The sequence below is a fragment of the Myxocyprinus asiaticus genome, chromosome 18, assembly GCF_019703515.2.
Source record: "Myxocyprinus asiaticus isolate MX2 ecotype Aquarium Trade chromosome 18, UBuf_Myxa_2, whole genome shotgun sequence".
NCBI classification, from domain to species: Eukaryota; Metazoa; Chordata; class Actinopteri; order Cypriniformes; family Catostomidae; genus Myxocyprinus; species Myxocyprinus asiaticus.
Window position 1 is genome coordinate 10,847,603 of NC_059361.1, and position 18,021 is coordinate 10,865,623.

The following is an 18,021-nucleotide window of genomic DNA, read 5'->3' on the forward strand; positions in this document are numbered from 1 at the left end:
CCTTGAAACGTGGCCTGGCAAGACATGGCATGGGGCGTGGCCTGGCGAGACAGGGCATGGGGGATTGGAACAGGGCAAAGTCAATGGAAAGTTGGGGACCTGAGAGGCTCAAAGGGCGGAGCCGCAGGAATGGAGGTCCCCGGTGGAGAAGAGGTGGGCCTGGACCGTGGAGCAGAGGTGGGCCTGGACCACGGAGCAGAGGTGGGCCTGGACCGTGGAGCAGAGGCAGGCCTGGAGCTGACTCTGGCATGGCTGCGACATGGACTGGAGCTGACTCTGGCGTGGCTGCGACATGGCCTGGAGCTGACTCTGGCGTGGCGGCCATGACGTGGGGCAAAGTCGTGGAAGGCGGAGCCGTGGTAGGCTTGAGGAGCGAAGCCGTAGAAGGCAGAGCCTTGGTAGGCTCGAGATTAAGAGTCCTGGATGATTGGGAAAAGACCTCAGTGTTCATGAACGTGAGCAGAGTCTCGAGAACAACCTCTGTGGTCGTGGGCATAGACAGAGACTCGGGTACGACCTCCGTGGTCGTGTACATGGGCAGAGACTCGGAGATGACCTCCGTGGTCGTGAACATGGGCAGAGACTTGGAAACAACCTCTGTAGTCGTGGGCATGGACTGAGTCTCGAGAACAACCTCTGTGGTCGTGGGCGTAGACAGAGACTCGGGTACGACCTCCGTGGTCGTGTACATGGGCAGAGACTCGGAGACGACTTCCGTGGTCGTGAACATGGGCAGAGACTTGGAAACGACCTCTGTGGTCGTGTACATGGGCAGAGACTCGGAGATGACCTCCGTGGTCGTGAACATGGGCAGAGACTTGGAAATGAAAGCCTTTCTCCTCCTCCTCCTCCCCCGGGAGGCCGAAGTTGGCAATGCAGGCTCTGGGACGGACGAGGCTTCCAGCTTGTTGGCCGTGGCAGGCATGGGCATTGACTCGTTGGCCATGGCAGGAGTGGGCGTTGACTCGTTGGCCGTGGCAGGCGTGGGCGTTGACTCGTTGGCCGTGGCAGGCGTGGGCGTTGACTCGTTGGCCGTGGCAGGCGTGGGCGTTGACTCGTTGGCCGTGGCAGGCGTGGGCGTTGACTCGTTGGCCGTGGCAGGCATGGCCGTTGGCTCGTTGGCCATGACGTGGGACTCCGGCTCGGCAGCCATGACGTGGGACTCCCGCTCGGCATCCGCCTCCCCACAATGAACGTAGAACCAGTGATCTGCAGGGCAAGGTCGATATACTGAGCGAGGCTGAGGGAACTGCGACCACCAGGCATCAGGGAGGAAATTGGCTCAGTTAATCCGAAACGGAAACAGTCTTTGAGGCCGACCTCATTAAAGTCCACCTCGCTGGCCAGAGAGCAGAAGTCCCCCACATATTCCTCCAGGGATCGATTCCCCTGACGTAGGCGCAGTAGTCGGACCGCTGGGTTCATGGTGGTGGTATTTTGTGACGATGTTGGCAACAGGCAGAAGAAGAGACGATGGTGTGAAGATGAACCCAAGTGCAGTTTAATTTTCAAAGTGAAATTCAAAAACCCTAACTAAAAACATGAACATGAACTAGACATGACATGAACATGAACTTGACATGAACTTGACATGAACTTGACATGAACTTGACATGAACTTGACATGAACTTGACATGACATGACTATAGACTTAACTTAAGCACAACATGACTATGGCTTGACTAGAACAATACAACAAAGTTACATACACAATACCTCACACCAGACAATGGCAAACATGAGGGCTTAAATACAAGGACATGGGTAACAAGTAAACAAGACAACCAATCACAAGACTAAACTAATAAACAAGATAACAAGACTAAATGAACTTAAACCAATGAAAAGACAAGACTAATAACAAAGTAATCAAACAAAGAACCAATGAAAACAAGACACATGAACAGGGGAAACACATGACAAGATCACATCAGGGAACAGGAAATCACATGACATGAACAGGAACTAAACTTGAAAATAAAAGACATGAAAAACATGAACCAAAACACATAAACGTGACAAACATATTACAAATGATAATAAAATACAAAATATTATACAGTTATATTATACAATAATAATGTATTTAAGATGTAATTACTTAACTTTAAAACCCTCTGGCTTTTATTTTGGCAGAACAATCCAGGAAAACTTTGTGTGAACCTCACAGTTGTTTTAATATGCTTTTCATTCACAATCTGGTAAATTGCTCCCCCGGTGCAATCCAGTTATAACAATTCTTGTTATAAGGCAACCCAAACTATTGAACTATCATTCGTGTGGAGTGCTCACATATATTGCCCGTTGCTCTGGGAGCTGAAAGTAGAAGTGCATCACGCACCCCGTGTATGCTTTGAGTATGTACAACAGAGCAGTGCTCATTCACTGAAGCTTGCTTTGCCTGCAGACGATATATTTACTTATTAATCGCGACCTTTGTGATTCACAAAACTATTATATGGCTTTAAGAGACTGTAAAAATAATACATGAGTCTGCACTTTAATGGTGCTTTTATGGTTCTTTAATATCATTTTTGGATAGTAATGACTATGACTAACACACCGTAATGGATTTGGATCGGGCACTTTGGACTGATATTCGATCTGGTTAAATAAAGTCAGTACCGATTCAGGTACTGGATTGGTTTATTCCTAGTAATTTTGTATGCAGATTAGATGATCTTACTATCAAATTTTATAAAAAGAGAGAAAGAAAGCTTTATACTCTGTCCTATGTGGATTTGAGGGAGTTAACAGATATGGACTTTTTTTTTTTATTATTTTATAGATAGGTTCTTTATTGATCCCAGATAAGATAGTCAGGAATTACCCTCTGGTGGAAATCTAGAGAGGTAAATCATTACCATGCCTCCTTTTGACTCCCTAATTCAACAGTATAGTCATCTGTGTCAAAAGACTGCTAGGACAAATGCACTCTGACTGTTATATAATGATTTCATTGTAAAGCACTCTGATGTGACTCATTGGCTCGTCTGCCCCATCGGGCTTCCGGATGAGTCCACCGGCTCGTCTCACGGCGAGTTCGACCTCTTATTCGGAGCCCGCGAAGGTGATGAGCTCTCAAGCGCAGCATCGGAGAGTGGGCTCATCCGGTCAGATGCGGAAGCCTCAGCTGGGCTCCTCCCTTCGGGTGCAGTCGCCCAGTCACAGGCTGACGTGGAGATGACGGACAGCCGCGAGCGTCGGCTAGATTGGAACCCTCTGCTTTCCCCTGAACCCTCGCGGCTCGATGATTGGTTCCTGGGCTCATGGCGCCGCTCACAGCCACGCCCCACCCCGTTCCTTTCTTTCCGGAAGTGCACGAGGAGCTGACAAGGTTGTGGGAGGCACCTTTTACTGCCCAGTCCTGATCTTTCAGCTCCCCTGCCCTCACTACCCTCGATGGTGGGGCGGCCAAGGGCTATTTGGCAATCCCCCCAGTGGATAAGGCGCTCGCGGTGCACCTATGCCCGCAGAGCACCGCCACCTGACATGGGCGCCCAAAGCTCCCGTCCAAGGCCTGTAGGTTTACGTCATCCCTGACGGCCAAAGCCTACGGTGCCACTGGACAAGCCGCCTCCACCCTGCATGCCATGGCTCTCCTGCAAGTCCACCAAGCCAAGGCGCTAAAGAAACTGCACAAGGGTAGTTCCGCCCCGGGATTGATGCAGGAGCTGCGCTTGGCGACCGACCTCACTCTCCGGGCGACGAAGGTCACGGCGCGGTCTCTCGGGAGGGTGATGTCCACCTTGGTGGTCCAAGAGCGCCACCTTTGGCTCAACCTGGTCGAGAACCTGGAGAGGCCGACAAAACACGGTTCCTTGGCGCCCCCATTTCCAAGGTTGGCCAGTCCAGTGACACCGTCGAGGACTTTGACCAGTAGTTCTCAGTGGTGAAGCAGCAGACGGAGGTTATCCGGCACATCCTGCCCCGGCACAGCTCAAGATCCCGCACCCCGTCTGCTCGTCGCCAAGGGCGTCCCCCTGCGGTAACTTCACCGGCTCCACCGAAGCCCACCCCTGTGGCCCGGCCCCAGCGTGGAGCCCACCGCAGGAAGCAGACGCCACCCGTCTCACGGCCACCAAGAACCCGCGAAAGGCTTCGAAGCACCCCTGAGACGGGCGACCCAGGGATGACGAAACCCGCTGCTCTGGAGCTGGTAAGCAGACAACTCCATCCCCCGGTGGAGGGCCGGGAGGAGAATCTTTTGTTACCTTTACATTTAATTGTGCCGCATGCCCAAGTGGCTGCGGTACCCAAGAGTTCAGCAAGAGCGGTTTCCTTGTTCCCTGGGTCACATAACTGGAGTGCACGTCCGTCATCACGACCACTGTCCACCATTCCATTTTGGCAGTTTTGGCACTCCAGCGGCGGTCTCCCCACCCCTGAGCGCCCAGCTGTGGCACAAATCCGCCCCCCATGTGACAGTCTCCATGGGTCACGAGGACAGGCTTCTTCCTCCCCCATCCCAGGCTGTTCCAGGGTGGTCACAAGGAGCCAGGTAAGTACTTCGATGTCTCTGAACTCAGCACGGCCACGACACCTCAGGCTCCACCCTGCCACGAGGCCCCACCCGCCGGTACGTCCGATGAGATTGTCCCCTTGGTCCCCCTCACCTGGAGCTTGGACGCGTGGCTTTCGCTTTCCAACCCGTCACGATGGTTGGTCCGGACCGTCCAACTCGGCTACGCGATTCACTTCGCCAGGCATCCGCCCAGGTTCCGCGGCACCCACTTCACCTCGGTGAAAGGCAAGAACGCTGCTACCTACGGAAGGATGTGATAGAGCCTGTCCCTCCGGCCGAGATGAAGAATGGGTTTTACAGCCCCTACTTCATTGTACCGAAAAAAGGCGGTGGGTTGCGGCCAATCTTGGACCTGCAAGTACTGAACCGGGCTTTACACAGACTCCTGTTCAAGATGCTGAAGCAAAGATGCATTCTAGCGAGCGTCCGGCATCAAGATTGGTTCGCGGCGGTAGACCTGAAGGACGCATACTTCCACGTCTTGATTCTACTTCAACACAGACCCTTCCTGCGGTTTGCATTCGAGGGTCAGGAATATCAGTACAAGGTCCTCCCTTTCGGCCTGTCCTTGTCCTCTCGCATCTTCACGAAGGCTGCAGAGGCAGCCCTTGCCCTGCTAAGGGAAGTGGGCATTCGCATCCTCAACTATCTCGACAATTGGCTAGCCCTAACTCACTCTCAGGATGTGGTGTGCACACAGGGACCTGGTGCTCTTGCACCTCAGCCGACTAGGGCTTCAGGTCAACTGGGAAAAGAGCAAGCTCCTCCCGGTTCAGAGCATCTCTATTCTCAGCTTGGAGTTGTCTCACGAGCGAGCACGCACAGTCAGTGCTGACCTGTTTGAAGGCGTTCAGACAGAAGACAGCGGTTCCACTGAAACTGGTTCAGAGGCTCCTGGGGCATATGGCATTCTCAGCGGTGGCCTCTCAGCTCAGGTTGATGCATATGAGACCGCTTCAGCACTGGCTTCAGACTCGAGTCCCGAGATGGGCATGGTGCTGCGGGACACATCGCGTGGCCATCACGCCAATCTGTCACCACCTCTTCAGCCCTTGGATCGACCTCAAGTTTCTACGGGCAGGCGTTCCCCTAGAGCAGGTCTCCAGGCATGTCGTGGATACAACAGATGCCTCCAAAACGGACTGGGGCGCTGTATGCAACGGGCACGCAGCCGTCAGCTTATGGACGGGCCCGCGGCTGCGTTGGCACATCAACTGCCTCGAGTTGTTGGCAATTCTGCTCGCCCTGGGGAGGTTTCGGCCATTGATCCAGGGCAAGCATGTGTTAGTTTGGACAGACAACACGGCAACGGTAGCATATGTCAACTGTCAAGGCGGTCTGCGCTCCCATTGTATGTCACAACTCGCCCGCCGTCTCCTCCTCTGGAGTCAGCAGCACCTCAAGTCGCTGCAAGCCACTCACATCCCGGGGACCTCAACACTGCAGCGGACGCGCTGTCACGGCAGGTTACCCTCAGGGGAGAGTGAAGACTCCACCCTCAGGTGGTCCAGCTGATTTGGAGTCGATTCGGGCAGGCACAGGTAGACCTGTTTGCCTCCCAAGAATCCTCCCACTGTCCGCTCTGGTACACCCTGACTGAGGCAACTCTCGGTATAGACGCGCTGGCACACAGCTGGCCCCCTGGACTTCGCAAATATGCGTTTACCCCAGTGAGCCTACTTGCACAGACCCTGTGCAAGGTCAGGGAGGATGAGGAGCAGGTAGTCCTGGTAGCACCCTACTGGCCCACTCAGATGTGATTCTCGGACCTCACGCTCCTCGTGACAGCCCCCCCTGGCAAATTCCTTCTCTAGACTTCTCCACATGACATACTTCCGACAAAGCTCGGCAAGACCTTGAGATGTATTTCCACTCAAAATTCCGCCCCCCCGCCCTCTCTTTGGGCGGGGTGTGGTCTCTGCGGTATCTTCCCCTTGGGAGTGACACACCCCCGACTAGACTGGTGGCCCCAGTTGGTTAATTCCTTTTTTTTGGGGGGAGAGGATAAAAAAGAGGATAAGAGGCCACAACTGGTGTTTTGTGTTCCTTGCCACAGTCACCTACAGCTTGCTCACTGGGGTTCTAAATACAATTATTATTTAATTATTTATTTTTTATACACAATTTACAATCTTATTTAATCAAACTACACAATGATTATTCTAAGAATTTATAGATATTACAGTTTCATTTTCTCTTAATGCATGATTTTCTGTAAAGCTGCTTTGAAACGATGTGTGTTGTGAAAAGCGCTATACAAATAAAAATGACTTGACTTACACCGAAAGAAATGAATACTTTTGACAAATGTTTACAATGATGTACACTCTCATGAGATGAAGACTCCAGTCATATCAGTAGCCTAATTAAAGCTGTTTTATTTTACATTAGAGTGATCCACTTTCATGGTAAGATTACATGACCAGCCGAATACTACTCAAGTTGTCTTGGGTGACAAGTACACCTGTTAATATAGTAGTTCTAAAATTACTCTCAGATCTCAAGGATGACTACACATTCAAACATATTCTTATTAAGTAAAAGGAAAAGAGGATGGAGAGAGGGGAGTCTGTGTGTACTTCAGTATTTGTTTAAACAATCACTGGCACACACACTTATACTCACAGAAACACAAACAGGCAGAGTCAGACAGACAAATCAATAACAATGAAACAAACTAAATAAAGGCCATTGGAGCTGGCATACAGACACAGATAGTGTAAAAGGTTGAGATAAATGAAGTGAATACAGAACAGAAGAGAGAAATGCTTACTTTGGAAAGTCGCTTGTGAGACTAGCATGCATCAAGGAGAAAAACACAAATCAGAAAACTGAACACAAATCAGAATGACCACAAACAGATTGAAAAACATAATCAAGTTAAGATCAAAGACATTTTATGACATCAGCATAAGTATCAAACTTTTAAAAGAAGAAAAAAATGGTAGAGTAACAGAGTGAAAGGAAACACAAAGAACAAGTAACTAAAGGCGGGCATACATGGTGCGATTTTCGTCTGTCGTGTGAGCTGCCAACCAAATTTTTCCAGTCGGGAGAGATCGCGTGAAAATCGTTGGTGCTCGTGTGGTTGTGGCTCGCATTATGTGAGAGGAATTATGAGCGGAGCCAAGCAGCTTACGAGCAGCTCACGACCATTTTTTAATTGTCTAAAAAATTTGCCTGCTGACGGCTTGTTATTTGTGAGGTGTGTGGTTGAACCAGCCGATTTGACAATCTACCTGAAGCTGACCAATCAGTAGAAGATTACAACTCGCACGATCAATGAAAACTGAGTGTTCATGAAGCTTTTACACATTTGGAGTAAATGGTTGTGTTAAAACTGTGTTTTTTCCATATTATTCATGACCACATCACTGGGAATGATTCTACAGAAATGCCATGCTGTTCTCTGCTCTTCAAACAAATTATTTGCCATACAGGTTGTGCTAGAAAACAGTCTTTATCACTCTGATGGAAAAAGTTGTAAAATTTCCATCATGGTCTGTTTTTATTTGTCATACTTGCATTCGTTTCAGTTCTAGGGCGACATTTAGGAGGTATAGCATCTGTTATAATTGTATATACACAATAGTGGATATGTGAGAGATATTTTTAACTCCCCCAAGCATGAGTCTGGTGAAACCAAGGACTTCTAGGTTGAAAGTTCTACCTGTCAATCAACTGCAGCGCTAAAAGATGATTTTTAAACTTTGCTACGTGCAGGTTTTTAAAGCGCATTTACATGGACAAGACAACTTCAGCATGTCTGCTATCAACATGCAAGCAGTGACAGTGTGACACAGATGAGAATGATGTAGCCTACATCTAAAACTGAATAATACAGGTAGCTTACTTAAATAACTCTGAATTCTGCACTAAACATCATGTTTGCGCTTAGATTAAATATAACCATCAGAAACAGTGTGAAAATTTTGTGCACTTTCTTTTTAATCTTGTTCATTTTTATGCATTTTATTATCATGCAGTACTGGCAGCAACACACTGTTGTTATGATTGATGTATACAGTCATGAAATCACACAGCCTCCCTTCGAAACCTGAATCTGTCAAATGTCGGACAGTATTTGTAATCATTATACATACATACATATATATATATATATATATATATATATATATATATATATATATATATATATACATACACAGTTGTGCTCAAAAGTTTGCATACCCTGGCAGAAATTGTGAAATTTTGGCATTGATTTGAAAATATGACTGATCATGCAAACAAACTGTATTTTATTTAAGTATAGTGATCATATGAAGCCATTTATTATCGCATAGTTGTTTGGCTCCTTTTTAAATCATAATGATAACAGAAATCACCCAAATGGCCCTGATCAAAAGTTTACATACCCCTGAATGTTTGGCCTTGTTACAGACACACAAGGTGACACACAAATGTTTAAATGGCAATTAAAGGTTAATTTCCCACACCTGTGGCTTTTTAAATTGCAATTAGTGTCTGTGTATAAATAGTCAATGAGTTTGTTAGCTCTCACGTGGATGCACTGAGCAGGCTAGATACTGAGCCATGGGGAGCAGAAAAGAACTGTTAAAAGACCTGTGTAACAAGGTAATGGAACTTTATAAAGATAGAAAAGGATATAAAAAGATATCCAAAGCCTTGAAAATGCCAGTCAGTACTGTTCAATCACTTATTAAGAAGTGGAAAATTCGGGGATCTCTTGATTCCAAGCCAAGGTCAGGTAGACCAAGAAAGATTTCAGCCACAACTGCCAGAAGAATTGTGCGGGATACAAAGAAAAACCCACAGGTAACCTCAGGAGAAATACAGGCTGCTCTGGAAAAAGACAGTGTGGTTGTTTCAAGGAGCACAATACGATGATACTTGAACAAAAATGAGCTGTATGGACGAGTTGCCAGAAAGAAGCCTTTACTGTGCCAATGCCACAAAAAAGCCCGGTTATAATATGCCCGACAACACCTTGACACGCCTCACAGCTTCTGGCACAATGTAATTTGGAGTGACGAGACCAAAATAGAGTTTTATGGTCACAACCATAAGCGCTATGTTTGGAGAGGGGTCAACAAGGCCTATAGTGAAAAGAATACCATCCCCACTGTGAAGCATGGTGGTGGCTCACTGTTGTTTTGGGGGTGTGTGAGCTCTAAAGGCACAGGGAATCTTGTGAAAATTGATGGCAAGATGAATGCTGCATGTTATCAGAAAATACTGGCAGACAATTTGCATTCTTCTGCACGAAAGCTGCACATGGGACGTTCTTGGACTTTCCAGCATGACAATGACCCAAAGCACAAAGCCAAGTTGACCCTCCAGTGGTTACAGCAGAAAAAGGTGAAGGTTCTGGAGTGGCCATCACAGTCTCCTGACCTTAATATCATCGATCGAGCCACTCTGGGGAGATCTCAAATGTGCGGTTCATGCAAGACGACCAAAGACTTTGCATGACCTGGAGGCATTTTGCCAAGACAAATGGGCAGCTATACCACCTGCAAGAATTTGGGGCCTTATAGACAACTATTACAAAAGACTGCATGCTGTCATTAATGCTAAAGGGGGCAATACACAGTATTAAGAACTAAGGGTATGCAGACTTTTGAACAGGGGTCATTTCATTTTTTTCCTTGTTGCCATGTTTTGTTTTATGATTGTGCCATTCTGTTATAACCTACAGTTGAATATGAATCCCATAAGAAATAAAAGAAATGTGTTTTGCCTGCTCACTCATGTTTTCTTTAAAAATGGTACATATATTACCAATTCTCCAAGGGTATGCAAACTTTTGAGCACAACTGTAGCTAATGCAGCCCCTGGCCATGCCAGTATTCTTTTTTATTTCTAAATCGCAAGCTACAAGGAATGAAAGCAATGTCCCCCTTTTCTTTATGTCTTATAATGATAAATAGTGCAAAAAGTTGTGCGATTGCTTCGGAATTCGCTAGGTCGTCAAGCCGTGTCGTGTACCACTGGATCTATACGATATCAGATTAACTGACTCGTAACGTGTACAGGGGCTCACGACCTCCCGAGTGTCAGAACTCGCACTGTGTACGCCCGGCTTAACAGAATAAGAAGTATAACATGAGAGTAATGACTGAAATGGAATACAAATGTCTTGAGCTACTCTGGAATCAGTAGACTTTATTCATTACAAATCAGTAAAAACAATAGCAGAAAGAATCTCATTTTTATCCATCCTTCCATCCATGAGTTTATTAACATAATCCACCTGTGCATTCATGCAATACTTCATTCTTTAATATAAATATCTACTGATTTAAACATACATCTGAACATTGCATGCATGGCTGAACATAAAGTTTACATGGATTGTTGCATGTCTTTAATCTTGCTTAAATTGAAAAATAATGAATGCTTCTGTTTATAAAAATAATTGTAACTATTTGACAAATACCTTTAATTTGTGTTTGAGAATCTGTAATTGTCTTTCTATGAAATGTATCTTATGTTTTGTCATATTCATCAAAAGGGTGATTGTAAATTGTTGACTGTAAATTTTTAACCATTTTCTATTACATTTTATAGTGAAAAATTGATCATTGAAAATTGTATAGTCGTAAAATATTAAAAATTAAATGATCTTTCTAATGAACATTTCAAAGTGTCATGACTTTGAGTACAAGGCTCGTGATGGCTAAACAACCTGTTCATTGTTTGAAGGCATAGTTATATCCTAACAATTTTTTTTTTTTTTTATCTGACAGGATGTTTAAAGTCCTATAGAAGTTTACTTTTAAAAAATCACCTTTTCAAAATGGGAAAGGCACTCGTTTGATAGAATAACTGTTTATTTTAAGATGATGTAGAGATTTGTGGTTGGGTAATGAGAGTCAGGATTCAATTTGGTGCCAGACGGTACCAACAATGTCCAATCAGAGGAGTCCATAAACTGGACGCAAAGTGAGATTGGACAATAGGGACAAGATAGCGGTTAGACCCTCCGGCTCTCAGACAAGGCTGTTTCACATATTTAATTTCACCCTTCTCACTGAACACCAGAGGATCTTCAGCCTTCAAACACTGAGTATGATTCAGGTGTGCTGGTGGTGATGTTGATGTCATGTATGCAATGGGTGAGGTTGGAGAACCAAAGAGGAACCCAACAGGTAGGGCTGACTGAGAAGGTTTGACTGAAGAGGGCATACCTTGGAGTTCTTGGCCCCGCTTCGTGTTGACTGCCCAGAGAAAGTGCGTGTGACCAGCTGCTCAGGGGTGGATGGAGACTTGGAGATGTCCGAGTGCTCTGAGCCTTTCTCCACCATGATATCTGTCTCTACGTTCTGCAGAATGGGAGATTGACAACGCTTCCGCAGAACCGGAGAGCAAGCAGGGGAACTCCGGTTACTGGCAGTGCTGAAATAAAGACAGAGAGACAAATGATGAAGATAGTTCTTAGAATTCCCACAGATTAACTGCAACGTAAAGCTCTATAATAGATAATGTAATATATTTATTTACAACCACAGAAATTCTTAATCAATGATTCCATAATTTTGGTGATCGCAAACCAGGTCACCTTTTAAAATGTGTGCATCATGCACTCCTTCAGGTTTTTGGAATTCCTAAACAGCTTCTAAACTACAATAATAACATAAACATGAAAATATTAAAATCTTAGGCTTTGCCTGGTGAAATTAAATACACAGATGTGTTCCCTCTCAGACCTCAATACTTGCATTTAAAAAATCACCACCCTAAACCTTCACTAACCATCAATGACCTAAACAAGTCCACCACAATAAACACTGACCTAAACAAGTCCACAACAAAAACACCACTGAACTAAACAAGTCCACATCAAACACCACTGACATAAACAAGTCCACAATAAACACCATTGACCTAAACAAGTCTACCACAAACTCCATTGACATAAACAAGTCCACCACAAACACCACTGATCTAAACAAGTCCACCACAATCAACACTGACTTAAAAACGTCCACCACAAAAAACACTGACCTAAACAAGTCTTGTTTAGACTTGTTTAGACAAGTCTACTGCAAGCACCACTGACCTAAACAAGTCACCCACAAACACCTCTGACCTAAACAAGTCCTCCACACACACTGCTGAGATAAACAAGTCCACCACAAACACCACTGATCTAAACAAGCCCACCATAATCAATACTGTCCTAAAAAAGTCCACCACAATCAAAACTGACTTAAATAAGTCCACCACAAATACCCCTGATCTAAACAAATCCACATCAAACACCACTGACCTAAACAAGTTCACCAAACACTATTGACCTTAACGAGTCTACCACAAACACCACTGAGGCAAAACAGGTCTACCACAAACACCACTGAGCAAAACAAGTCTACCACAACCACCACTGACCAAAACAAGCCTACCACAAACACCATTGACCTAAAACAAGCCCAGCATAAAAAATACTGAACTAAAAAAAGCCTAGCACAAATAAAAACACACCTAACAAAAGCCTACCAAAAACACTGAAATAAAACAAGCCTACCACAAACATCATTGAGCAAAACAAATCTATCACAAACATCTCTAACATAAAACAAGTCTACCACAAACACCACTGACCAAAACAAGCTAACCATGAACACCACTGAACTAAAACAAGCCAAGCACAAACACCACTGACTCAAACAAGCCTACCACAAACACCACTGACTCAAACAAGCTTACTGCTAATACCACTGCCCAAAACAAGCTTACCACAAACACCACTGAGCAAAACAAGCTTACCGCAAATACCAATGACCAAAACAAGCCTACCACAAACACCACTGAACTTAAAAAAGTCTACCACAAACACCACTGACCAAAACACCCTACCACAAAAACCACTGACCTTAAACAAGCCTTCCAGTAACACCACTAAACAAAACAAGGCTGCCACAAAAACCACTGACCCAAACAAGCCTACCACAAACACCACTGAGTAAAACAAGCCTACCGCATATATCACTGACCCAAACAAGCTTACCACAAACACCACTGAGCAAAACAAGCCTACCGCATATATCACTGACCAAAACAAGCTTACCGCAAATACCACTGACCAAAACAAGCTTACCGTAAATACCACTGACCAAAACAAGCCTACCACAAACACCACTGAACTAAAACATGTCTACCACAAACACCACTGACCAAAACACCCTACCACAAAAACCATTGACCTTAAACAAGCCTTCCAGAAACACCACTAAACAAAGCAAGGCTACCACAAACACCACTGACCAAAGCAGGCATACCACAAACACAATTAAACTAAAACAAGTCTACCACAATCACCACTGACCAAAACAAGCCTACTGCAAAAACCACTGACCTAAAACTAGCCTACCAAAAACACCACTGAGCAAAACAAGGTTACCACAAACACCACTGACCCAAACAAGCATACTGCAAATACCATTGACCAAAACAAGCCTACTGCAAATACCATTGACCAAAACAAGCCTACAGCAAAACACAACTGACTAAAACAACCCTACAACAAAAACCAATGACCTAAAAGTTGTCAAGTCATTTTTATTTGTATAGCACTTTTCACAACACACATCATTTCAAAGCAGCTTTACAGAAAATCATGCATTAACAAAAAAATTAATCTGTAATATCTATAAAGTCTTAGAGTGATCATTGTTAAGTTTGATAAATTGTGTATCAAAATTATATAATAATTGTATTTAGAACCGCTGTGAGCAAACTGTAGGAGACTGTGGCAAGGAACACAGAACTCCATAAATTGTTGGTTAATGGAGAAAAATAACCTTGAGAGAAACCAGGCTCACTGTAAGGGCCAGTTCCCCTTTGGCTAACCAGCATGAATATAATGCCAAAACTAGTTATTTATGTACAGTGCAGGTCATGGTTTAAGATTAGTAAACTAAGTAAGTGTTAAGGTCCAGTGTAAAAAAAAAGTTTTTTTATGATCTGTAAGATTAATGACTAATGTCTTTGAAGTCCATCCTGGATTAACTGCAGAAGTTCACATAGATGCATTGTCCTTTGTTAGTTGGCTGATGAAGGCTTTTGTTGGTAATTAAATGATAGTCTATGTATTCCATTTCAAGAGTGTAGTCCATCAATAGACAAAAGTGATGCAGGCAGAAATCAGTGAGGTGCATTGCACTTAGGTCATTTCGGTGAGGTTCGGTGTGGTCCATCCTAAGTCCAAAGTTCAGACAGTGGCATTTGAAGTATTCGATGTCTTACAATTGGAGTTGGCATCAGTTCATCCTCTGAAGTCCATCGTAAAAGACTGAAGTGATGTCTGGCTAGCACCGGCTGCATTTAGTCATCATCACTTAGAGACACATAGCAGTGGAGTCTGACACCAAGCAGGAATGGAGCTGGATCTGGCCAGCTCTTGTAACCGATCCCAACAAACACCACTCAGCAAAACAAGGCTACCACAAACACCACTGACCCAAACAAGCTTACCGCAAAGACCACTAACCAAAACGTGCCTACCGCAAACACCACTGACCCAAACAAGTCTACCGCAAACACCACTGACCAAAACCACCAACCACAAACACCGCTGACCTAAAACAATCTTAGCAGAAATAACACTGCAAAACAAGGCTACTGCAAACACCACTGACCCAAACATGCCTACTGCATGACCACTGATCCAAAAAAGTTTACTGCAAACACCACTGACCTAAATCAAGCCTACCACAAACACCACTGACCCAAACAAATCTACCACAAACACCACTGACCCAAACAAATCTACCACAAACACCACTGACCTAAAACAAACCTCCCAAAACACCACTGACCTAAATCAAGCTTAACAAACCCCACAGACCAAAAAAGTTAACCACAAACACCACTGATCTAAAACAAACCTACCACAAACACTACTGACCTAAATCGATCCTTTTAAAAACACCACTGACCACAAACAAAGTGCACCACAATTACCACTGATGTAAAACAGTCCACCTTGAACAACACTGACCAAATACATGACCAAAATTCTTTATTTGCATTATGTCAGTCCTAAATACTTATACATATCCAATAACCCATTTACACCTCATAACAAAAAAAGGACCAGGGCAAGGACAGTGGAAGTGTTAGTAAATGGCAGACAATGAGTTGCACATGAGTGCAAGGCAAACACACAGACATCTTCATGACTTCATTGTTGTAGGGTTCCAAGGCATCAACCTGCAACCCACCGCATATCATTAATTAATTACAAGAATCATTTTCTCACCACTAACACACATACACAATAACACACTCACAGACCATGCCTTGTATATATGTAACCAAACTGCTCGTTGACTTCTCCCTGTAGATGCTTAACGCTCTCTCCAGTTTCGAACGGTAGCAACCTGGTCACATTATATGATCTTATGCAACAGCTTACATCACTACAAACCAATCACAATTGTAAAATGAGGTCACTACGCTATTCTACACTTTCAGTAGGGCCTTGAGAGAGCGAGTACACTGTGTGTGTGTGTGTGTGTGTATGTGTGTGCGTGTGCACGCACTGATCACAGTGATTAGCAGAGATAGCTGCCCACTGTGGCCTGTCAGGTGCACTGCTTTCTAGAGACGTATGCTATTCATAGCTTCAAACTAGCAATCTAGAGGACCACAGCAAATCACTGCTTTTCAACTTGTCTGGTAAAATTTGGAGCCTGAGACAATGGCAAATACCGCTTGTTACTTTTGCTTTTGGGATAAGGTGTAAAATATAAAGACTGAATTCTCATATAAAGGTGATTTTTAGATTTGTAAGACATGTTCAAGCAAGGTTATATCAGTATATTTGTGGATGATTGCATGTGTAAAATGGATGTTATTGCAATAAAGGACAGTGTTTAGTGTGCAGAAGCAGAGAACGTTTTATTTATGTATGATGTGCATTATAATATTTGCCCCAGTATTATGTCTTGCTATGCTAACATTTGCTGCACACAACATACATGCACAAGCCAAGAGGTTGTCAGCTAGTGGATCAACCAAAAATGGGTTGCATAAACAGAAAAAGTTAGTATGTGATTGTGTTAAACTAAAATCAAGTTAAAATGCATATTGTTTATGATTTATGGCTATACTTTTGAAAATGTGAGTATTTTAACGTTAAAAAAATGGCCTTCCATTGTGTCTCCATCCAGTGCCTCACTATAACCCAGATTTTTGTCAAACTAAACTTTTGTGGTAATCAATATTTTGACACAAATGCTTTCAATAGAGCTTAACTTGTACTGAACCTAGAACATTCCTTTAATACAAAATCTTAGTCCTTATGCAAAACCACACACACAGAGTAGATAATTTGTATGCCCCTGGCTTCTGAGAGCCATAATTTATCACATCGCACACTGGCTGAGTGGCTAATGGTCTCACAATACTGCTTTACGCTTTCTCTCTTTGATCTCACAGAAATACAAACAACGTGATTTGTTCCACCCTAAATTAAAAGCTTGATATGTGAAAGAGTATGAATTTCTGTTTGGATGAGTGTAGAGTCAAGCAGAGACGCCAGAACATCCTAAATAATGGGAATGACACACACACACACACACACACACACACACACGCACAGTGCCAGCTCTTTTCCTTTGCTGTAGCCTGCCACGAGTGAATATGTTTCCATGGAAACAGTCAGAGCAGGACTGGCCAAGTTTGCAAGTGTTTGGGCTCCAAAGGGAGGGAGGGGGGGAGAGAGAGAGAAAAGAGTAAGAGATGGCGGGATGTTAGGTAACAAACACAGTCATGGCACAGATAAAATGTATTTTTAATAATGTCAAAGATGTGCAGATAATCATCAAACAGAACATTTGATTCATCAAACTACAAACCCAATTTGTCTGACTCACAGGTACAAAACTCTGTTTTTGCTAGCATAAATTCCCACATTCAAGTAGAATACTGACGTGACAGTCCTGCTATAGTAATGTTGCTATGGTAACAGGGGACTGCAATATTCAGAGTTGTTAAACATAACAGCTCTCATTGTCTGCTCTTCTCACACGACTTAATACAATCCAACAAAACACTACAACAAAGTCAAGCAATTCAGCTTTACACCTCATTCATTCATTCATTCACAGTACTTAAAGAAAAATTTTTTTCCATGGTAATCATAGTTTCTGCAAAAAATACAATAGTTCCAACAGTTATTGTTACTACTGTAAAACCATAATAAAATAATAGTGGATCTCCTCTAAACAGTGTAAGGGACCGTTCACACCAATTAAGTACTTGCGCTAAAAAAAGCTACATGCAACACCATGAATAGAACAGAACACAGGTGTCTCAAACTTTTTAAAAGTTAGTTTTTTAACTTGATTCACTGACAAAAAAAACCCCCAGCAAGACAAAACGTCAAGTCAAAGACATCCGTTTAGCACAGGTTTACATAGGAAAACAATAAAAAAAAAAAAAAAAATCCAACCATGTAAAACTAAGGAACCACACACAAACAAACAAATACAATCAAAAACATTAT

General features: G+C 43.9%; 1 protein-coding gene across 2 annotated transcripts in view; it reads right to left on the bottom strand.

Annotated features, from left to right (window-relative positions):
- The window catches only part of LOC127456175 (protein Aster-B-like), a 220,443-nt gene that overhangs the window by 49,653 nt on the left and 152,769 nt on the right, over window positions 1-18,021 (bottom strand). For both annotated transcript variants that reach the window (XM_051724526.1, XM_051724525.1), the window contains exons 4-5: window positions 11,699-11,906; window positions 7,300-7,320 (exon numbers count right to left, since the gene is read on the bottom strand). In XM_051724526.1, coding sequence (XP_051580486.1) covers window positions 7,300-7,320; window positions 11,699-11,906 — 229 coding nt within the window. The remainder of the gene's footprint in view (window positions 1-7,299; window positions 7,321-11,698; window positions 11,907-18,021) is intronic.